The sequence below is a fragment of the Taeniopygia guttata genome, chromosome 1 (assembly GCF_048771995.1).
Source record: "Taeniopygia guttata chromosome 1, bTaeGut7.mat, whole genome shotgun sequence".
Taxonomy (NCBI): Eukaryota; Metazoa; Chordata; class Aves; order Passeriformes; family Estrildidae; genus Taeniopygia; species Taeniopygia guttata.
This window is the reverse complement of record NC_133024.1, coordinates 1,130,510-1,154,591: the sequence shown is the minus strand read 5'-3', so window position 1 is coordinate 1,154,591 and position 24,082 is coordinate 1,130,510. Positions and strand designations below refer to the sequence as shown.

Here is a 24,082-nt window from a genome sequence, read left to right as displayed (position 1 = left end):
CCCAACCTCTCTAAGAACGTACTTCCTGTCTGTGTTTTTCTTTTCTGATAAGGATATAAAATGAGCAATAAATGTGGGAAATGTATATTTTCCATCTCCAGAAGCAGAACACATTTCTTGTAAATCATGGATTACCACCTTCCACAACTCCAGCCAGATGAGTAGCCCACCAAAAAAAAATCAAAAACCAGCCCTTTAATGAGGTGTGGTTTACATAGACAAACAAATCAGAAACATCCTGGGAACAAAGCACCGTGTGTCTTAATATTCCTACTCATAACCAAGCCAGAGTCTCTTCTGTCTCTACTGCAACCAGTGAAATAAAAGGTGAGCCTGTGTCCACATCAATAAAAGCTATTTGACAATTCCAGGACCAGAATATCTCATCAGCAACTCTTTCTCCTATGTAATAATCTCTTATAAAGAAAATTAAAATTAATTGGAAACAGTACTATCAGGTTCCTTGGATAAATAAAAAATGTATACCCAAGGCAGGGTCACTTGAGAAGTGCAGATGACAACATCTTCAACAATTAGCTGCTCACATAAAGAGCTGCCATTTCATCTTTGCATATCCTAATAAGAAATTCAATTCTGTTTCCTGCTGTTGTGTGCATGGTACCTTCACCAATAGCTTCCAGCTCTCATGCTGGAGGGGAGAGTGAGCTCATCTCCACTTAGGGTCTGTGGCCTGTGATGGCTCTGCAGGACTCATTTACTGCTGCCCCTTGCAAGGGAGCTGCTCCACACCTCTGGGCCTCTTGCAATTCCCACACTTTCACCTGCCCACAAGCAGCACTAAGGCAGGCTGGACAGCAGGTTCAGTTACACAGGAGTCCTCTTGGTTTCCTTCCTTTCCTACAGATCCTAATGCTGCATCCACTTTGATCTCAACTATTTCCACCTCCAGCTCCATGCTCAGCTGGCACAGCTCTTCCTCTGAAGGGTCACTGACAGCTCAGAACCGCCTCATCACCACCTGTGAGGCAGACAGCCCAACCCCACATGTACAGCTGTATTTCCTAACAAAGCCTGCCACCTGTGCTAGGCTGACACTCCTGAGCTGCCAGAACTGGGGACCGAGGCAGGGAAGCCATGGGGAGAACATAACATTGTCAGAACTGCTATCATTCTTGCCAGTATGCAGGAACAAGTGCTCAGGTTCCAGCCTGGTGACTAAACCTTGATTTGGGGCACACCTACTAAGTTCACAGACAACACAACTGCGCAGTGCATGACCCAGAACACCAGCATCAAACAGAAAGAATAACCAGCAGGATAGCAACACTTCATTTCATCTTAGCAAATGGCTTTTCAGCCCCACACTATTACCATGCTAAATCAGTTTTACAAATAATGATGAAGTCAAGCTTGAGGTATCACACACAGTAACCACCAGAACTGAATGAGCATGTTTATTCAAACACAAGTTACACATAACCCTTCAAGAAATACATTGCAACTAAGCCTTTGCATATCAGATTTTTTCATTTAGCTTGTCTACAAGACATACTTTGCCAAAACAGCATAATCAGACTAATTAAGTGGTTACAACAGAAAACTGCATGTGATGAAAAAAACAGTTTGAGAACAAAGACCATACAGAGAACATATTACTGGATTACAGCCCAGCATGGATCATTCAGAAAATGACAGGAGGAAGTTTTATCCAACAGAACACAAGTAGACAGCATCATTAGTACACATTTTCCATTCATAATTATTTAAAAATAGAAAAAACGTTAACTTCAAATATTACTTTGCTAGCCACTATACCTATAAGGTAAAACCATAAATGGACTAACTCTGCTTAGGAGGTGGAAAACATTAAGTCTCTAGAATTAACTAGAGCCCAATTCAGCAAGCTACTTATGCATGTGCTTAAGCCCCACCAACACTAGTAAGGCTTACACATGTTGAAGTATTATAATTAACATTGAGAGATTTCAGCATGCATCAACAGTGTAGTGCAGGCCAAACATTTGCACTGAATCAGGATCACATCCTTTAAAGTACAAGTTATATACATACTATAAAAATCATGATCCTCCTCTCTCAATCTATTGTTCTATCAAAAGAAAAAGCCCCTACTGGGTACAAGAAAAACTGACACAGTCCCCTGAAGAAGCACAGCTTTTCATGTTTTATTACACAACTCCAAAAGCATGCAATAATCAGTGCCAGGGACAATCTTAACTCTACCTTCCATCCTCAGTCTTTCAGAACAACAGAATTTACCCAATTTGCACCAGTATAGTATTATAACTCTGTATGCAATTTGCAAGGTCAAGATCAAGAAACTTGTTTCAGATCCTTCCCCAAGTGATCAATAGGTTCTTAGAACTATACAGCTGTACAATAATGTCAGTAACTATATACAATCCTGCACAAGATACTGGAACAAAGCCACAAAGAAACATAAATAAATGTTCAACTTCAAAAATATTTAATTTCTCTTGCATTTAAGTGTTACTAAAAACACAACAATCACTGCAATTTTGACCTGTATCAGCCCTCTCTAAAATCAAAAAAAAAAAAAAATTCCCATAGAATTGCCCTTGTCTAGAAGTTACCTGTATGGCCATTTAAATAAAATCAATCTCACCATAGCTGCAAAATACAGAAAATACAGGTAGCCAGGAAAACGTTGCACATACTTGGGAATATAGCATTCCCTTTTGGTTGGAGGAATTTGATTGCTGGGTTTGGGGCTTTTTCACTCTTACGTAACCCACTATATAATAGTGAACAAAATACTTTTGTTTCACAGAAACAACTAACATTTGCCCACACCAGGCAAATGCTCTATGTACAGATAGATTAGGACTGCCTGACTGACAGTGAGTGTAAGTTGCTGAACTCCAAGAAACATGGAGCCTAAAACGGCGACACTCTCTGCTGAATCGCCTTCCCTTTGAGGATACGTCTTATCTGGAGAAGAAAAAAGACAAAAACATGAGTATTCATTGTCTTGAAGTGAGCCACAATTCGAAAAAACCCACCCTATATCCAGTTTTGCATTCATTTATCCAAACCTAGGTCCTCAGTTCAGTGACACTAGAAATGATCCCACTTTTCACAGCATTTGAACCAATGAAAGGCAACAGTCAGCAACTCAGCTGTGCTTAAGTTACTTCGGTCAAGTGTCAGTTTTTTCACCAAGCAGGAAAAAGGGATTTTCTTCATCTGTTACTCAGGCCTAAGAACTGTCATTACTAGTTCTGACAAGAGCAATAAAAGCATGAACTCAGGCCATACTGACATGAGCAAGAGAAGGAATATTGCCTCCAGTATGTTGTATGAACTCAGGCCATACTGACATGAGCAAGAGAAGGAATATTGCCTCCAGTATGTTGTAGGGTTACAGAAACAAAGCCAATCTTGACCGGTAAAAGCTTTTGAGATGGAAAAAATAACATGAAACCTAAAATTTCAGGTCTGTATATTCTGCCTGATCTTGGGGTTGAAGCTAAAAGACCTAAATAATAAAATGGTATTTGCTAAATCTTTTACAACTCAAAACCCCAAAGAAACTTCTGGAGTGGAATGGAGCTTTTGTGTGGACGAGGACAGCTGGAAGGAGAGGGCTGTGATGAACTCACCTGCTCCCCTACGAGGCCGTCAGGAACCAGATGCACTGGCTGCTCGTTCTCCAGGTTCCTGGCGCTGGGATCGGCGCCGCGGCGCATCAGCAGGCGCACGGCGTCCAGCTGGCTGACGCGGTACTGCAGGCTGGCAGCCACGTGCAGGGCCGTGTTCCCGTTGTACGCCTGCGGATCACAAAGCAGGATCATCAAGGAGCAGCGGGAGAGGAGCATCAGCCTCCCTCTCTACCTGTATGATGGAAAAATCACCGTACCTTTGCATTAACAAAAGAGAGATAGTGGGGCAGCTCCAAAAAGAGACGAATGAGCTCCAGGTTTGCTTCTTCTGCTGCCAAATGTAAAGCAGAGCGACCACTTTTGCGATCCTATCAGAAAAAGAAACTGTTTAGTTTTCCCTGCAGGTGCTTCACCCATCCAGATGCAGACAAATAAAAAGCAAAGTAACTGCAGAGTGTTGAGGAAACATACTTGGACTACAATTCATCAAAAGTGAATCTGAATACATATATTTTAGTATCAACATCTAATGAACAATGGAACCTGATCTCATCAGCAGGTAAGCTTACATAATGTAATATTTGATATTTTGGCTAAGTAATGGTCTGGCACGGCATAGACCTGAACTGCACAGATAAGCAGTTTTTAATTAAAATTTGCAGTTCAAGAAAAAGGTGTCAGCAGCAGCACCCTACTACTATGGGACCTCAGAGTGCTCCAAACATATTCCTACTTCTACAACACTACTCACTGCAGCCAGCGTGGCATCATTCTTAGTCTGGAGATTAGACTGTCATCTCCCTCTTTCCCCAGGGTTCATTTGCATTGATAATACCTTGCTCTGAATAAATGCAGCATTCTCATCCTATCTGGGTAAATTAAGCTGTAGGGAAGCTTTCAAATTAGTCAACTTCCCTTGTAATAAATGCAGCGTGGGAGAAAGGGACATAGTCTGCTTCCACATTCTCTCTGCATCTGGCACTTCAGACTAAGGAAATTTACTCACTTTCGCTTCAACAGAGGCTCCCATTTGTATCAGGATCTTGATGGTTTCTACCAGGCTCTTGTTTCTCAGCAGAAGCTCCTGGACCTCAGGGGAGTGAGGTGGCTGGCAGTTCTGCAGCTCATGCAGCACAGCGTTATGGGCCAGAACCGCACAGTGCAACGCTGTCAAACCTGAACATCCAAAGAAAACCATAAAAATCAGCATGAATGAACAAATGCAGTACAGAAGTATTGACTGGCTGCTTGTTTCAGAGGGTGGATAAAGGAGCCTCTAACCCCATTAAGCCCAGGGATGGTTCCATATTTGTAGGTGGCAGGGACTGGTCTCAAGCAGTCATAGATCTGGACTGTCCATCAGTGAACAGTGAAGTAGCAGCCTACTGTGAGCCCCCAGCCAGTGGATGGTGAAAGAATCAATTCCTAATACATTTTTGTACAAACTACGCATTAGAAAGAGCTGTTTTATGGAAAAGTGGTCCAAATATAACAGCTTTCTACTGCCCAATTCTGGCTGCTGTATCCACTTGACACAAGGCTGGCACTCCAACATTTCAAACAATGGCCAGTTACCACCTACGCTCTGCATGCCAAACACAGCAATCACATGTAAGAGGAAAGAGCTCCTGACAGACACAGATCAACCACATTTTCATCTGACAGATACTTGCACCTGTAAATTTCCATCTGAAAAGGAAACATTGCATTTTACTGCATTCCCATCAGTAGCTATAAAACACTGCACTGCCCAGTAAACTCTGTAAATTATAAACTCTTAACTACTCACCATCATAGTTTGTTGCCTCAAGGTCCACATACTGATTGCTTCCCATAGCTCCCTTTTGGATTGCCTACAAAAGTGAAAACAGGTACGCATTTACGTCTTATCCAAACCACATACTGCTTCAAATTTGTTTATTGTCTTAATACAACAGCTGTAATAAAGTTGCAATAAATAACAGCATCCCTGGAAGTGTTCAAGGCCCAGCTGAATGGGCCTCTGAGCAATCTGGTCTAGTGAAAGGTGTCACTGAGCACAGCAGGGGCGTTGAAACTAGAAGGTCTCTGAAGTCCTTTCCAACCCAAACCCTTCAATGATCCTATGATTAAGAGGAGACTTACTGTTTTGGTTTGGTAAACTACAGGATTCCTCCACAATTACTCAAAAATGCTGATGAGAACCTTAATGAGAAAATCAGTCTGTGTACACAGACTCGCAAGGCTGCCCAGAGAGAAAGATAAAGGAAGGAGTGGTGTTCCCAGAATTTCCCAACACAGCTAATGCCAAGGGTAGGAGTCAAGGGCCAGGGCAGAGCTGTGCCTGCCTGGCTCTTACCTGGAGGACCTGGGCATGCCCCTTCTCAGCACAGACATGCAGCGGCGTCCTACCCCAGCAGTCTGTGGTGTTCACTTGAGCCCCCAAGCTAACCAGGTCCTGCACAATGAGATGCTGATTGGCAGCCACAGCAACCTGGAAAGCACTCTGCAAACATCAAGAAGAAAATTTAAGCTATTAGTCATCTGATCTCTAACAGGAAAGAGCAACTAAAACAAATAAAATACCCTAGCTACCTGGTATTATTTAAGCAGTGATTATGAATACTAGGAAACCAGGACAAATGAAGCAGAGCACATAGTTTTACCAGCTCAAGGTGATCCCAAGAAGTATTAATAGCTCAAGGTTAATATTAGTATGCAGGCTAAATCTTGGGGTTAATATTAAATAAGCATTTCACCACATCTTTCCTAGGGTTCAGACATGCAGAAGCACTCAGGTGCAGAAAGCAGGCGCAAAGGCTTTTTTCAGAACCTCACCTGGCCATTGTGCTCTTTAATATCCAGCATGTGCAGGGCAGCCATCTTCCTGGCAAGGACATAGGAGAGTGCTCGACGGCCCTGGGCCACAGCGATGTGGAGGAAGCTGCAGGAAAGAGGGGCAACAGAGTTACACCACCAGACACAAACCAGGGCTCGAGGCAGCAGAGAACCAAGTGTCTGCAAGGGGTTTTATGCTGCCAGCTTCAGACCTCCTCTTTGTAACTAAGATGGGAACATGGGTGTTTTCTTACCAGTGTAATCTAAAGCATCTAAATTACAATGTTTATTCCCCATTTAGCCAATCCTAACAATAAGCACCTGAAATTAGAAAATACATCTACTCAAGTGTCCTGGAGCTCTGCACTGCAGCCATCAGCAACACCACACCTTTCCCCTGATCAGCCAAACCACTGCACTTGTGACAAACACTGCTACTGAACCGCTTCACTATAACCCACGGTCTGCCAAAACCCAAACAGAAACATTCCCCAACCTCCCACAGAAGAAAGACCAAGATAAACGGCACTCACGTGTCTCCATCGGCGTCTTTAGCAAGGAAGTGGTCTTGAGAGATGTTAGCCAGCTTGTTCTCCTCCTGCTCCACTTGCCATTGGAAAAACGACTTGCCCAGCTGCGTCGTGCTTCTGGCGATGCTTTGGTCAGGCAGCGAGACGTTCAGAGCAGCCAAGGAGACGCTGCGCTCCAGACTGCCGCAGAGGTTGCTGGAGAGCAGGCTGAAGTTGGGGGCGTGAGGGGCACCCTCAGCCTGCGGGTGGGCACTGCCCAGCGGCTGCAGGGCACCCGAGACGCTGTCCGAGCCCTCCGAGTCGTTCAGGAGAGAAGAGAAGCTCTGCGACGGGCAGTAGGGCAGCTCATGGCTCTCAAAGGTGTTCTGCTGGTAGGCAGGAGACTGGTCACCGCCAACAAAGGGCCTGTAGTCCAGGGAGGCATCTGAAGGATAACTCTGTGCCAAATCTTGGTTCTGGGACGCAGGGAACTGGTAGTGCTGCGGCGGATCGAGCAGATGCTGGCTGGTGTGGTCCTGGAACGCTTGGTACTTGTGGGACGGGGAGAAGGCCTGCGCTGCCGGGCTCTCCTGGTACTGCTCGGCAGGCGAGCCGTGGCTGGAGACAGAGTGCAGCCAGCTCACCTGCACCGTGTTCAGGGAAATGGGGCTCGACTCGTTCTTGATGTTTATGATGTTCTGAAGCAGGTCAGAACTGCTGTCGTGCTTTGGGTCAGTTTTATGTGTCTCCTCCATACTATCCATAGAGGTTGGTGTCTGGGGTGGGGTCTGACAGAGGAGGAAAAAAATAAACAACAAAGGCAAATCAAAACAAGCCCGAGAAAATTAGAGGTATAGCTGTATCTGGTAGTTGCTGATCATACAAAGCAAACTGAAAAATAAAGACACAGAAAAAATTTCTACAGACTTACCAGGAGATGTGGGTGAACAGTCGCTTGGCGTTTGAAAGAAGATCCATCAGAAAGGAGTTCAGGAGCCTTTCTTTTGCCACTGTGGCCCAGTATGCTCTTCAGTTCTGACAAAAAGAAAATAAATTCAGAATCCATTTGGAGGTTACTCTTACAATTGATTTAAAATGTTACTGCAGGGTATGTATTAAAAAATGGTCTACCTGTGTACGGTTCATAGTTCACCAATCCTCCTTGTGCCTGTTATAAGAAAAATCCAAATTTTTCTGTTATTACAATGTTATTTCTGGGGGAAAACAAATAAAAACAAATAAACACAAAAAACCACCCAAAAAAACCCCAATAACAACAAGAAAGCAGCCATGACTTCCTTTTATAAACACAGAATATACCTTAGAATAATTCTAGTACGTGGTTGTCTAACCCTAACTTAATTGCTTTTAATTAAGGTTAGAAAATGGAAATACTTTAATGAAACTTAAATAAAACCCACTGTTTTTCTTTAGGCTTTTCAAGCCATTTGTTATAAAACCACAAACTCCAGAAAATCTAGAGAAAGACATTATTCCTTCCAGAGACCAGAGGATTTTTTGGAAACATAAATAACCTGGCCAATTTTACACTTCCTCAGCGCCGTGAACTTCCCTATGCAAAAATCTTCCCCTGAAAACACTTATCTAGGAAGCTTTCAAACATTCAGAAAAAATAATCTAATCAAAACCACCCTTTAATCGTCTCAGAATTTCCTGTAATTTCTGTCTTTTCAGACTGAAAGGGCCTACCCTTTACACTGTGTGCGTTGCATAGAGAGGCGCAATACCATGACAAACAAATCTGAGAAAAATCCCTAACCCTTCCAATGAATGATCTCATTCCAGCCAACACAGAATTTCTGTAGTTTCGCAACACAAATGTATCTTTATCCAGACTCCCTTTAGAAAATAAAGCTCAGTAAGAACATTAAGTGCCTCCTCTCATGGCAAACCTTTCTGATTTCTTCCCAGCTGTATTTTTCCATTGAAAAGGAGAAACACTGATTCCATCCACAGCAGATAAAGCAGAAGGTCTTTTCTAGCATTACTGCAAAGAGCTTTCTTGCCAGCTTCAGTAACCATTGAAAGGAAAGCTGCCAGCGCAGAAAGCCGCCGGTTACCTTGCTCTCCTCGGCGGCAGGAGCCGAGGACATCTGCTTGCTGCTCCTGAAGTGCAGCAGGAGCTCCTTGACGGAGTTCTTCACACGCACCCCCTGGAAAGGTCCTCTGTGCTGCTTTCCGCCCCCCATGTGCTGTTCAACTGCGGAGACACGAAAACAAATCCGAACTAAAGCCATCCATTTTACGTTTAACAAATAAAGAAAAAAAACACCCAAACGAGAAACCCTCGTGGGAAGGCACCCAAACCCCGGTTCAGCAGAGAGGAGCCAGGGAGCTGCGCCGCGTCCCCCTTCGCCATCCCTCCTCCGGCCGGGGCCGCACGGATGGGAGCGCCGGGCACGAAGCGCCCGCGTTTCAGCAGCGCAGGAGCTCCGAGGGGACCGCGCTCCCCGCCACCCGCCGGGCCGGGGCCGCACGGATGGGAGCGGCGGGCACGAAGCGCCCGCGTTTCAGCAGCGCAGGAGCTCCGAGGGACCCGCAGCCCCTCGCTCCCCGCCACCCGCCGGGCCGGGGCCGCACGGATGGGAGCGCCGGGCACGAAGCGCCGCGTTTCGGCAGCGCAGGAGCTCCGAGGGACCCGCGCTCCCCGCCACCCGCCGGGCCGGGCCGCCGCGGGGACCCGCCGTACCTTGCAGCGCGGGGCGGGCGCCGCCCCGGGGCTCCCTCCGGCCGCCGCCGCGGCTGCTCACCGAGAGGTCCGAGTCGGAGCCCGGCGAGCCCGGCGCGGAGGAGTGCGCCGGCGAGCAGCTCCCCTCGCTGGAGTGGGGCGAGGCCCCGTAGAAGTAGGCGAGGTTGATGGGGCTGCTGAGGGCGCCGCCGTCGCCGCCATCGGGCGCCGCGTCCCGGCTGCTCTCCACGATCATGGCGGGGCGGCGGCGGCGCGGGGCGGGCGGCGGAGCGGGCACGGCCAGGGCTGCTCGGCCGGGGCTGCGCGGCGGCTCTGAGGGTGCGGGGCCCCCGCCGCGCTTATACCGGGCCGCCCCCGCGGGAGGGACGGCCGGGCGGGGCCGCGCTTCCCGTAAGGCCGGCGGGAGGAGCCGGGCGTGAGGGGCCGGGCGTGAGGGCCCGGGCGGGAGGAGCCGGGCGTGAGGGGCCGGGCGTGAGAGACCCGCTGGGAGCCGCGGGCCCGCCCGGCCCGGCTTGCCCCGTGCGCTCCGCGGGGCGACTGGATAGCCCGAGCTGGAAAAGCCCATCGGGACCATCGAGTCCAGCTCCTGGCCCTGCCCAGGGCACCCCAGGAATCGCACATGAGTCCCAGGAATCGCACATGAGTCCCAGGAATCGCACATGAGTCCCAGGAGTTGCACATGGCACCCCAAGAATCGCACATGAGTCCCAGGAATCGCACATGGCACCCCAAGAATCACACACGACACCCCAAGAATCGCACATGGCACCCCAAGAATCACACACGGCACCCCAAGAATCGCACATCTGTCCCAGGAATCACACATGAGTCCCAGGAATCGCACATGTCACCCCAAGAATCACACATGAGCCCCAAGAATCACACATGACACCCCAAGAATCGTACATGGCATGCCAATAATCGCATATGGCACCCCAAGAATCACACACAAGCCCCAAGAATCGCACATGAGCCCCAAGAATCACACATGGCACCCCAAGAATCGCACATGACACCCCAAGAATTGCACACAAGCCCCAAGAATCGCACATGAGCCCCAAGAATCACACATGGCACCCCAAGAATCGCACACAAGCCCCAAGAATCACACACGACACCCCAAGTATCGCACATGAGCCCCAAGAATCACACACGACACCCCAATAATCGCACATGAGCCCCAAGAATCACACATGGCACCCCAAGAATCACATATGACACCCCAAGAATCGCACACGAGCCCCAAGAATCTCACATGTCACCCCAAGAATCACACAGGAGCCCCGGGGCATTGTCCAGATGCAGCCGTGGCAGCCCTCGCTCACCACGCGTGCTGCTGCTGATCGCCACCCTCTCACGGAGCTGCGGAGGCGGGAATGACCAGAATGTCCCTTGGTCTCCCACCGCTGCTGTGCCACCTCACGTCCCCACGGGCAGGTATCCCTCGCCCTTCATCCTGCCAGGCCTTGGCTGCAGGACCCAGGCGTGGAAGAACAGAGACTTTTTGGTCATGTGCGTCCATCCAGCGAGAAGGGGAACGTGAGCAGTCACTCACAATGGGGATGAGTCAGCTGTGTTCCTGTGTTCCTCTTACCGAGCAGGCAGAGAAGGAGGGATTTTGGTTGTAGGTTGCACCATGCTGTGGTGCCAAGAGCCCCTCAGCCAAGGCCATGGGGAGAAGTGGGTAAGGAACACGACACCAAAACAAAAAGAGGGCAAAAGCGTGCCATGGCTGTTAACCTCACTGAGTTATTACCCATGTTCACAGGAAGACTTCTCAGGTTTCTACTTTTCAAACAAATATTTCTGCTTTCCCATTTCCACTGAAGTCACCGTCTTCTAAAATACGAGTGACCAATTTTGCCCACGAGCTTGAGTTTAGGATGTTTTTAGCACTGTGGCTGCTCCAATAAATATGTAGCAAAACAACATGGTCTTTCTAAAGTATATTATGCAAATTGGAGGTCTATAATTTATGTGTTTTAATTGTATGGAATAACACGGGTCAGGTGCAATATGAAATTATATTAATCAGGAGGGAATTGCTTTTTATTTTTCAAATATTTCTCCCACCGTCAAGTGAACCGAGGTTTTTGCTGAGACTGAAACTGTCTAGGCAGGTTTCTACTCCAAAGACTGTTGTTTTGCACCATAGATTGAATCTACGCAGCCAGAGTGAAACTTGCAAGTAGAACCCATAAAACAAAATCAGATGCCAAGTAGTGCCAGAAATACCCTGACAAAGGTAAAAATCCACTTGCTCCCTGAGCAGAAACTCACCCCCAAACACACCTTCTCCCTCATTTAACAAAGCGCTTTACACAAGTGAGGGTTTATGAATTCAGGCCGTGTGTTTTTGACAAGCAAGGAGATGGTTCCCTGTTCTTCAAGCCCTAGACCTCAGTTATGGTACCTTAACCTTAGGCAGAGGCTTTGAGTATCTCCTCATTGAAAAGCAGCTGGTGCTCAGAGATCCTGGAGCCCACAAATGCTCTTTGCACATTCGGTGCCTGTGAGGAAAACCCACAACTCAGCTTTCCACGGGGAACCAACCAATGGACCTTTGTGTTCTCATCCCGGCCAGGGAGCCCAGAAAGCCACTCATTTCAACCTCACAACTACTGCAAAATGCATCTTGTCTTTCAACAAGCAGATGGTAATGCAAATCTGAGAAGTTGATAATCCAGAAAATTAGATTTGTCATCACAGTTGCCTGCTATTCCCTTTAAAATGTTGAAAGTAAAAGCGATTTCAAACCAAAAGTGGTTTTGTCTCATTGCAGTTCTTTGGTGTTGTAGAAGGTCCCTAAACCACATACAGGCAGGGACAGGCCTTTATCCTTGCTATTCAATAACAATTTTGGATTGGATTTAACTGGAGATTAATCTCTATATATGAATGAAAACTTCTATAAAACAATTTAATGAGTTTGTGTTTGGTTTTTTCCCTAAAGAGGGCATGGAATTTCTTTTTCTCTTCTATTCCAAAGTTTCTACTCTCCTGAAGGAGTAGATTGCTGACTTGCTCTCCTTTTACCCAGCAAAATCCATTTCGGGCAACACTCTGATACTTCAGCTCGTACTTGTTTCATCAGTGACACCTTATTTATCTGGTCTCCTGGCATAAATCTACTCCCAGTCAAAGCAGATTAAGGCAAGTCTAATTCCACCAAGCTCCATAACAAAAGGCTCTTTCAAAAATATACACACACCCATTGCTTGCACAAGATGTGCTGTCTCACAGCAGCCCTGTGTTCTCAAAGTGCTTCTATGAGAGTTACGGGTAAATTATTGCTACATCCACAAACTAATTATTAATGCTGCAGACCTTGAGCATTAATGGGTTTTGGGTTTTGGCCCAAACACTACGTAACATCTGTGGTGACCAAAACCCTGTGAGGCATCTGCAACCAAAGTAAGTTCCTCTGGGGCAGGGTGGTGGCCAAAGAAAAAAGCACTTGTCACCTCTTCTCCTGGGGAAGGCATGCAGCTGGTTTCAGCCCTCTTTGGCTGAGCTGTAACTCAGTGTAACCCACCAAGCTCAGAGCAGGAGGAGGCTGCGAGGTGAGCACCAGGAGCCAGCCCAGCTCCTCCATGTGCTGTCTGCCCACGGTTTTATCGCACCTCCTCCCTGCTGGGATGCATCAATAATGCCAGCTAGTGGCCATTAGCAGCAGCATTTGTCCTGAAACCACTTTTCTAGACACCTGCAAAAAGTGAGATAGGCTTGTCTTGGATCTCAAATAACAAGAAAAAGGAAACAGAATGCACTTGTTTCTGAAAACTCTGTTTCTTCCCTCTATTCTGAGCACAGCCCAGTACTGTAACATTAAAAGCAATCAGTCTTGGTTTAGGTTAATCCAATATACTTGATTAATGAAATAACTTTTGAGAGTGTGACTTGTGCACACGCATGAGCTACCTCATGCGATCCAGAAAAAACTTTTGTTAAGAACAAAAGCAAAATCCAGTTGTCTTGAAGCTTGCTGGGGAGGGGTCTCATTACAGAAAGCAAAGAGGCTGATTCCCAACTTTACTGCCTGCTAAAGATCTAGGCTAACCAAGGTCACATTTATCCCCTGTGCCATCCTAATCAGAACAAAGATGCAGTGTGCCTGCACTGCTTGGTCCCCGGGGCACACACTGGGGTGAACGCTATAGGGAATGTAAGCTTTAAATAAATAAATGAATGAACAAAGCAAGCCCAGTAAGTGGAGCTTTGTCTTCCCTGTGGAGCAGCACGTAGTCACTCTGCCAGGCACAGTGTGTGACCTCCCTGTGTGGTGAGGAGCATGGCAGCCCTCAGAGCAGCCCATGCTTGGCAGCTATGGGAGCAGAATCAACCTCTCCCCTCCTGTCTCCTGCAAGCAGCAGCACGGAATGAGGGACAGCCTCTAGGCCAAGTGTCAGAGCACAAACTGCTAGCAACAAGAACTTGGTTTTGCAACATGTTTCTGGAGCAGCATGACCTTTGTGGTGTTTCTTAAACTGGACATAAAAATGGTAGTTTACAATCCAGTTGCTTAATGCAAGTGAATATTTGCTGTGTTGATGTCAAACGTGCCTTATTCTCCACTGGGTGTAACTGAGGCTCCTGCTGCACACTGAGAGCTGAAGTGTGCAAACACCTCTGTGCCCCAGCAGTGTTTCGACAGCACACACACCTCCCAACCATGCAGCACAACACAACTTTGCTTCTAGACTGGCACTGAGAAAAACAAGTAAAATCTCAGGAGCTATTCCACTCCTAGAGAGCATTCAGGGTCTGTACCTGCGTTTGCTTTAAGGGTTCTGAAGAGCACTTGTCACTTGTCAGCAGGTTGGAAGTGGCCCAATTTTACTCTAAAGTGGCCCAATGACACAGTTTTACCCTAAAAGCTGGTACAGAGTTAGTGTTTCTTCCCTCTTTGCTATACTTGTATTGCTACATTTTTCCTAGACTTTGGTCTCCAAGGCTGACACTCTGGGATTAACCTGAACATCAAAAGGGGGCATGTATAATCCTTCATATTAAGGAAAAACTTAGACTTCTTATTAAACATATTTCTTTTGGACCTTACTCCTTTGATCCAGAGAATACCCTCAATTCTGGTTTTTTTTCTCTCAAGCCATCTGATATTAAAAAAAAAAAAAAAAAAAAAGAAAAAGTAAATTTAAAAAAAAGTGGGTTGCTCCTAAGTAGATCCTTCAACATTGAGTATATAAAACAGCTGAAATCAGTACAGAAGAAAAGAAACCCTAAACCTAACAAGTGTTGCAAAGCTGGCAGAGAGGACCTGAGTTCTGTGAAAGCAGTTTCCTTGTATATATACCTCGTGTTTGGGGACATTCCTCCCATCATACTCACTGCCTGGTTAGTCATGTTTTCTCAGCAGCTTACCAATCTCATTAGTTCATTAGTGCCTTGCAGTAGGGAAGAAATGCACACACCACTGATGTCACAGCGTGCAAACAAGGAGCAGGAGGCTGTTTCCCCATAGCAAAGGGCAACATCATGTGTTGCCTGTCCTAAAGGATATTCTGTGTACCTGGATGAGGCAGAGAGTGCATGTTCTTGCCTCGAAGTATGTGGCTTGCTGTGGTACTCCAGTTCAGAAAGGGAGCTGGCACAGTTTCTCAGTGCTGTTAGGAGGTTTCTCAGGGTAGGTTTGGAGGGGTCAGCATCAGTTTTCCTTGTTGCTCATGCTTGAAGATATTTTTCTTCCTAACCCAGATGATCAACCTGGCCAAAACCTGACATTCATAACTCACATTAATTTCATGTTCTGCAGTCAGATGCAAGAGCGTGTGCTGCAAGCACAGGAGATGAGTTAGGCTCTGGTGTACTTTGATTTCAATGTTTTCAACATTGAAAATTATTTCAACCTTCCACAAACAAGGACCACTTCAACCACCTGTAAAACAAAACCACTTTCGAGCAGGGACTGCAGAGATGTCCTGCTGTACATTGCCACACAATACTTCAGCACAGGAATGGGAGGAAAAGCTCTCAAAGTGAGATCTGAACCTAGAAAAACGTGGTTTTTGGAACTGCTTTCTACCCAGACACTTGCATTCCTAGACTCAGTTTGTATGCAGTAGCAGGTAACCTATCGAAGATTAAGATTGCCATACATCCAGGTTTCTTAAACATGCATTTTTTCCACTCAAAAACATTGTCTAGGCAGATTTTGAAAAGTTGTGCTCTTCTTGGGCATGGCAAGCCAGTCACATCTACCAGACAGCAGTCTAACAGCTGACCAGTCCAGAAACCCCAGGCACAATGTCAGTATTGGACAGCCCACCTGTGCAGCACTTGCGTGGCAGGATCAGCACCTGCAGGAAGCCTCAGCACTGATTTGCACAATCCTACACATCCTGTGTGCATACCATCAGCTCAAGGGTGCAGATTAACCAGCAGGAAAGTCCAGGCAGAAGCAAGACAACCAGTAAAAAGCACCTGTAGCATGTTGACACTGTAGAGTTCATTGAAGGGAATGCCCCCATCTAGTGTCTTGAGCTTATTTCCAGCTGTGCTTTCCAGCTGATAGAGGCTAAATGCCTTCAGTTCAGATATCCATTCACTAGAGGAGTCCCAGCTTTCAAAATACACGGCCATCTGACCATTGGGAAAGTTCTGAAACTCAGCTACAGAGCTGTCCTCAGTTAGTCAGACAAAAACGCAATAAACAGGAAATTTTCTCATTTAAAAAAAGCACCTAAATCAAGACAGACAAATAAAACTTTGTTATAGTAGGGAAAATGTTAGGTCTCTTCCAAACAGCAATACAAAAATTTTCCTGGTGCTTAGGATGAACTGCATCTGCTAAGGCAGGTTTTATCTCCAGTTAAATGTGTGCTGGAACAGGCTGGGACAATGCTTCTCCACCTATGGGTCAGAATTTGCTGTCACACGAGTCTCAATCACAGATGGCTGTGTAAAAGATTCAAATATCACAGAAAGGATCCAAATACTCTGTTATTTCTATTGACTTAACAGCCGCCTGCTACAGGTTTAGAAAGAAATCCATGACAGTAATGCTGACTTCACAGTAATATGCAAATCGTGCACGAGTTAGCATAAAACATCAAGAAAGTTGGAAATAAACTCTTTGATTTGGTGGGGCACTGTGCAGAGCTCTGTTCCCAGGCGTTGGTTCCCTCCTCCAGTTCCCAGCTGGGAAAAGACACCTTCCAAAGGCAGACACATCCTGTCTGACAGGACGCTGCTCTCCACCGAAGCCAGCCCATGGATGTTTAGGTTTCCTTTTAATTTCCTGCCAATCCCTTAAGAAGAAAGCAAAAGTAAAGGCAGCTCTTGTTTCTGCCTTGTTGTGTCTCAGGAGTTTGTGACTGGGAGCACATAAAGTCACACTGGGGTTCCTTAGCAGCACCATCCAGACTGAGTTCTGCTGCTCTAGAGAGCCCAGGTGAGAAGCAAAGGCAGGTGAGAGCACCGGGGCTGCAGCAGGAGGCAGAGCCAAAGGGATGGGACCGTTCCTGCCACCCTGCTGCTCCCAGCAGCCCAGGGCTGGGGAAGGAAACTCCCAGTGCCCAGCACCAGCACTGCTGCTGCAGACCTGCTTCCAGCAACTGCTGCTGGTCATGATGACGATGATGATGATGATGATGATATCCCAACCCAACCTCCAGGGTGGCAGGCAGCAAGGCTGCCCCAAGCTGCCCCAAGCACCCCGTGACAGAGGGCATTTCCTCCCTGCACACACCCTGCTCCCACCCACTGCCACCAAATGCAGCAGGAAATGTGGCTTGCTGCAGAGAAAGTAAATAGAAGTCTGGCGAACAAAAATAAGAAATCGCTTGCCGGAACGTGATCACTGAGCTGATACTGGAGTTTTGTGTGGAGCAGAAATATGGCCCCTAGGTGACATTTGTCCCTGAATGCTGGGCACCCAGTCAGGCTGAGGGAGAGCCCGGGGTGTCTCCCTTTCTCTGCCCTCTGCGTGCCCCCAGCACACCTCCAGTCCCAGCTGGAATCACCTGGCTTCCATCTGACACACGTGCCAGGTACCCACCCCTGGTCACACACACTGTCCGGTGTCATCATGGCACACACGTGCCCCCAAACATGTGGGGTCTGAAAACCAGACCCTGTTTTATCCTCTGCAGACTCTTCCTGCTGAGCTGCCCTCAGAGACGGGCACGTTAATGAACGGGTGCTGCATAATCAGCCTCGTGTGGTGAGCCAGGGAAACCCTCGCCAGCTGATGAAAAGAAGTTTATGGTTTGCTTTAATAAACTCCTTAGCGTAACAAAATTTAAAGTGAATTTTAAGCTAATTAAACGTAATTCTTTTCATTCCCACCGATTTTTTTTTAAATGACATGAAAGTAGGCATGGATCCCTATTTTTATATGCTTCCCTGTGTTGTCTCACACTGCACCATGACAGTTTACTACTGTCCTGTTGAAGCTAGCAGACTTATATGCTCATATGATGGTTCTCTGCTATTCCAAAATTAGCTGATGAGCTGCCAGGAGTGAATTGTAATCAAGATTGTACAAAACACCTTTTTTCACTAACAATGCTTCTTCTAATCAGTAGTCTCAAAGCTTAGCTTTTCATTCATCCATCCATCCATCCATCCATCCATCCATCCATCCATCCATCCTCTGGAAAGCTATTACATCCTCCCCTAAAAATGCAGATTGTTTCAGAGAGAGTCACCAAGAACAGCTAAGCTGTTTAGGAGTATTTTGCCACCAGATTCACTGAGGGTTTTCAAAAATCACACCATTCTTTGTGGCTTCTTTGCTCTTGGCTGTTACCCATTACCTTTCCAAAAGACAACCATTCTTCCATACTCAACCCCAAAACACACACAGACTATTACAGCACAATCCCCTTGAGAGGCTCTTACAAGTATTAAAACTTATGAGAAGCCAATATTGTTTCAATCAATTAGGTTTTTTAAGCAATAAGTTAAATAAAATGATACCAGCATACCTTCATGTTGGAGAAGTGAAGTTAGAAATAGTTCTATGGAAAACAAGCCAGTTCTCTGCACCCCATTGGCAACTGATCATTCCTTATGGCCATGCCTCTGTGAACGACTGAGGAGTTCCTCTGAGGTTTAAAGGTGTGAAACAGAGAAGCAGTGGTAAGGAAATTTTTCTTCCCCTCCCTCACAAAAGTCCTGCTTTCTTTGGCTTTCTATTCACAAAAAAATGAACCACTCCAAAACCCTAAATAACACCCCACAAGTTTCTTTCAGCTCTTGGCTGAGTACCCACAGGGCATCTCTAGTGCAGTGGCTGGCACAGCACTTATCTTTTGGCTCTGGTGAACAGGAAACGGGGACGTTGTGACATGTGAGAGGAAGCAGGGTGGAGGAGGACAGTGGCTGAGCATGGCTCCCTGGACTTTTTCTGCACCCTGGAATTTCCCAGGTGGGGTAAGCCCTGGTTGAGGACATTCCCCTGTCAAAGAGGCTGGCAGGAAATCCCAGGCTGGTGTAACGCTGCCAAAAAAGGGTCTAGAAAACACTGATGAGATAAGAATCATGAAAAAGTGCTGTGCAACAATGGGGTGAAGAGAAACCCGTGGGTACAAGCAGTGGGGTTTCTGGCCTGCCAGGGTCAGGCTCTCCTTGCCCACCTCCTGCCTGCAGTGCTGTGTGTGTCTGTATGGCCACAGACATTAGGCTGCCTCTCACTATCCCTTTTCTGTCTAGCATTACTGGGTAAACAATAGCATTCACCTAGGAAGCAAGAGAGATCCAGTGTCCCACAGGAAAAAAAAAATAGCTCCAGCCTTTGGGAGGTGGTGCAGGACAAACACCTCTCCCTGGCAAAGTCTGGCTGTCACCAGGACTTTGCCCTCAGAAAGGCTGGAATGAGTTTCACACGGCGTCAGTGTGAAAGCTCCATAAAACCAGGAGCCTGGTTAAAATGGGAAGGGGGATACGTGTAAAAAAAAAAAAAATAAATAAAAAGGAAAAAGGTAGTCTCATTTGTCATAGATGTATCAGGTGTATACAGATGTGTCAGTCACCTGCTCCAGTAGATAAAAACAACCGTCAGTATAAAAATGTTTCCTGGATTTTCCTAAAATGTGAGTTGATCCATCTTAATAATAATCCCTTTTCTTTTCTCCTTGCACAGTGGCATGGGCCGGGACTCACCATGCATATCAAACATGGTGCGCAAGGACAGGACACCCAGATCTTTTCAGGGCAAACTCCTCTCACTTCCAGGGCCTTGTGCTGCCCCTTCCCAAGAGCAGCAAAGTGATAAAATTTCCAGCAGCTGGCACCAACATTGGAACACTGGTGCCCCAGTGCCCCCAGTGCCCCCAGTGCCTCCTGCACTGCAACACAGGCGTTAAAAACAAACAGAACACCCTCAGACTTTATTCCCACCCCTGCCCTGTCCCAACAAGCTGCAGGAGGGAGGTGGGAGAGAACATCTCCATCCCAAAGGCGATCAAAATCTTTCCCCTGCAGGCAGGAAATGGTGCGTGGGCTCCATCTTCCTGCTCACAGCTGTATTAGATCACTGGAACATGTTCAGCTGATAATCTTGATGGACTTGATACTTCTCTTAGAAATCAGGACGCTTTGTTCCAGCTGGGGGTGGCATTTGTTGCTCACTGAAGGCCCGTGGTGCCCTCAGTCGTGGGGACCCTTGCCCTGGTGTCTCCTGCAGCAGCTGTGCAGCAAAACCTGCTGCCTTTGGGGACCTGAGGGGCTTCTGAGAGCCTTCACCAGGGACAGAGATCTCTCTTTGCAAAGAGGGAAGGCTTGTACTCCAAAAATCACAGGGGACATTTGTTATCAGCTGAACATGAGATGGAGGTCAGCCCCCTCCTGGGCACCACTCACCTGTGCAAAGAGGTGAGTACCTGCTGCAAAGAAAAGGAAAATCCAAGTCTGACAAGAAAAGAAAAGACAGGAAGAGTAAAAATGTCATGGCTGATGCGTGGCAGGGCAGGATGAAAAGTCATGACTCCAGCCACAAATGAAAATATCTACTTGTAGCAATGTTTGTTCCACACAAGAACAAACAGGCAACAGGACATCAGAAAGAAATGTGTTAACATAGGGAACCTACATTTCAGCCAGCAGATATGAAACTTCTGGGATTGGAAGATACACATATATTGAACACATTTTACAACAATGTAAAGTGATTATAATATCAGCTTGTTATTGGAGCACCGGATATTTTTTTATTGTATTTTTAAGACAGGACATTTTTTTTCAGTGAAGTAACTTTCTTTTTCTAATTTTACTTATCAAAGCAAGGGCAAATGCAAGGCACAGCAAAAGCAAAAGCAAATAATAATAATACTACACAGGATAAAATACAAATGTGGAACATAAAGATATGAAACCATCAGAAGAAAGAACCAGCTAGAGACAGAAATAGGTGCTTTGCTGAGAGCAAGCAGCAATGCCCTGAGAGAAGCTGACTCAGAAAAGAGGGCAGGCAAGACTGGAAAGCCTGACTCACACAGCTCAGGGAAAACCAAAGGGTAGGAAGGAGTGGAAAGAACTGACTGCAGGATGGCAAGAGGGGAAAAACCCTGTAATTTGTCATGGTGCTTTCACTGCAGGTCCTCCTTGTGCCATGCCTCTCACCCACTGCACTCCCACAGGCATGTCCCACCTGGAGCTCTTCAGAGTGAGCCACCCCACAGCAGAGGAATTGTCCTTGTCACATGAACGCTCCTGGTCATTGCAAACAGCCTCAGCAGAGATTTAGGGAGAAAAGGGACAGCCTTGTACCAAAAAAAACAACAGGTGCCTTCAGAGGGCCCAAGCACAAGGACAAAGGGTGAAAAGCACTTGTCCATTTTCAGAACTGACCAGGAAAGCAGAGAGTAAAAATTGCAGGGGACAAAATGTTTAAGGGATGGCTGTCCCAGAGAACACTGACTGCCTCAGCATGCCTTGCTCTCAGACCACAGACACTGCTTAGTTTTCTACGTTGCAGCCACTGATTTCACTCACAAACCTCAAGTCAAAGAGCCTCAATGGTATTTGTGACATTTGTTTTCAAAACACAAACTATGCAGGAGTTAGAAAACAAACCACCACCAAGACAAATATGTTGTGGCTTATGATTTTCATTTGAGAGTCACCCCAGACTCTTTTTCAGTGCCTCAAAGCCCTCTTCTGGCCACATTCATTAAGGGATTAATCTATTAAGCCCAGGCTGACTTGCTTGAGTTGTGATGTAGGGGAGGGCACGTTGCACTTTCACTCAGCTTCAGTGACGTGCTCACTCTGCATCTGGGGCTCACAGAAAGTTACTCACACACTCCATTCTCAGCACTCCCCAACAAAATCCCTCTTTTGCCTCCCCAGCAGAGAAGCTCCTGCACAATTCACCGTGACAGGCTCAGGGCAGAGCAGATGGCATCACCCCAGAAAGCTGCTGAATATGCTGAATATGCCCACCAGAGGCTGGTAACGCCAGCAGGGAAGGAGGACACAGTAATTGGGACAGGATTTTAGAATCACTGCCCAGACACAAGCTAGGTTCCCTCACACACGAGTTCAGATCTGGGTGACAAGCACTGTGATGAATTAACCGTTCAGGAAGACTCAAAGATCCAGATTCAAGGACAAAACATTTCCCTGGTTTCAAATACATCAATCTTGCACCATAAATAGGACAGCTAATGTTAGAGGTTACCTTATACACTGCTAACTGAGGATGCAGGGCTAAACCAGAGGATGAACACATGAAGCCCCATTCCCACCAGATCAGAAACCATGTTGTTTTGGCTTTTTGCCAGCCCTGGTGAGCCTCCTGTCCCCGTGTGTGATGGATGAGGCTCAAGCCCCTGCCCTTGCCAAGCAACCTGTGCCAAACCAGGCAAGGTACATGCCTCCTCTGAGTCACCATAGCCTCTGAGGAGCACTTGGGGCATGATGAAAACCTGCCCGTGCCCTCCTCCTGAGCTTGATTACAAATGCTTTGGGTTTCTTTTAAAAAGTTCCCCAGCTACGATATCTGTCACATCTACAGTCATGTGAGAACACAACACACAGGGCTTCAAACGAGCTGTGGGCAGGTTTGGCAGGGTACCTAACATGATTGCTGTGTCATCGCTGCCAGGAGGGCACAGAGGAAGAGGTGGGTGAGCAGCCTGGGTGGGAAGAACTGTTTCTTTTTTAAAACACGTGGAGCAATACATCTATGTGCATTCTGAGAGGAGGGAGTCTGTCCCACACTGCCTTTGGAAATCAATCTCCACGTGACCAGATCCCTGACCTTCCTCTCACTGGTGTCACAGAGCAATAGCTTTACATGGTTTTTTTTTTCTTAAACTACATCCTGCTTTTTTCTTCCCCTCTCTATCCTACTCATCACTCTCACTTCCCCTCTGAAGAGGCCTGGGGCCTGACCCAACACCACACTGAGAAGCAGCTCATACTTTGCAGCCTCTCTCATTCAGTTTTGGCTGAGTGAACGTCAGGGTCAGCTGGTGAGACCCCAGCAGTGTGAAAGTCCTCGTTCCCTTAGCCTGAGCAGCCAAAGAAGGAGCCTGGGATGGCTCTGATTGCGCTTTCAAGGTTGTTTATTTTATTTTATCTATAACATCCTTTCTCTGGCCTGCAGAGCTCTGGCTAGCAAGGAGGCCGTGGCCATCTGCCCTCGAGCCCTGGGTGGCTCCCACCTTATATACTCAAAACTACATGTATATGTTCACAATTTCTTCACCAATTCCCATCACCTATGTCAGACTGAATCCCTACCTTAAACCAATAGAAAAGTGTCACCATCACACCAAGACATGGAGGACAAGACAAAAAGGAGAAGAAGGCCAGGACAAGCCCAAATCCCTCCATCTTGTACCCCCTTGAACCCCTAAAAATCCCAAAATTCTACTTTTCCACCCTGTGCTAGTTCAAATATCACACTACTCAAACCCTTGTGACTTGTAATTCCTCGTACAAATTTGACAGCTTTTCCCACAGGCTAAAACTGAAGCCACAGGTGTTTTTGACTTCATTCCAAGGTCTCTGAGCCCCCTGCCAGGGTCTGGAGACAGCCAGAGGGACTCTGACAAGTGAAGGCTGATGTCCTGGGCTCCGACAAGTGAAGGCTGCTGCAGGTTGGACATGCTGGCAGCATGCTGCAATACAGTTTCCACAGCCAAATGCTGGGAAGAAGCTGCTCTGCCTTTGCCCTGTCCCCTCGGGGCTCTTGGGACTGGCCAGAGCCAGAGCTCTGTGCTGGGAGGGATGTGTGAGCAGCACCCAGATCACAGCCTGGCCCTGCCCTGCCCCTTCAGCAGCCCGCAGGGAAGGAGAACAGAAAAACAGAACAAATCCTCGGCCACACTGCCTCAGCACTCTCTGCTGGCTGTCGGGATTTTGTCATTCAGGGATTTTCAGCCTGGTCAAACGGGCTGGTTTTGGCTCTCTATGTCAGGAACCAGCACAAAGGGCACTGAGCCCTGCTTGCTGCTTTCCCAGCTGTGAACCCTGGC

The 24,082-nt window shown here is 47.0% G+C and overlaps 1 protein-coding gene across 3 annotated transcripts; it reads right to left on the bottom strand.

The window, feature by feature from the left end:
* Positions 1-1,400: 1,400 nt before the first annotated feature.
* Positions 1,401-18,857, bottom strand: NFKBIZ (NFKB inhibitor zeta). Of its 3 annotated transcripts, none has more exons than XM_072934820.1 (12): positions 18,584-18,857; positions 9,010-9,149; positions 8,060-8,096; positions 7,860-7,963; positions 6,953-7,716; positions 6,420-6,525; positions 5,941-6,087; positions 5,392-5,455; positions 4,609-4,778; positions 3,860-3,970; positions 3,603-3,770; positions 1,401-2,931 (listed from the first exon to the last, which is right to left on the bottom strand). In XM_072934820.1, exons 2-12 carry the CDS (start codon positions 9,136-9,138, stop codon positions 2,878-2,880), a joined length of 1,854 nt encoding a protein of 617 aa, XP_072790921.1. In that variant the 5' UTR covers positions 9,139-9,149; positions 18,584-18,857; the 3' UTR covers positions 1,401-2,877. The 3 variants fall into 3 exon arrangements, with proteins under 3 accessions (XP_072790921.1, XP_072790987.1, XP_030138453.4); XM_072934886.1 differs by lacking the exon at positions 18,584-18,857 and adding an exon at positions 9,700-9,963; XM_030282593.4 differs by lacking the exon at positions 18,584-18,857 and adding an exon at positions 9,639-9,891.
* Positions 18,858-24,082: the final 5,225 nt, after the last annotated feature.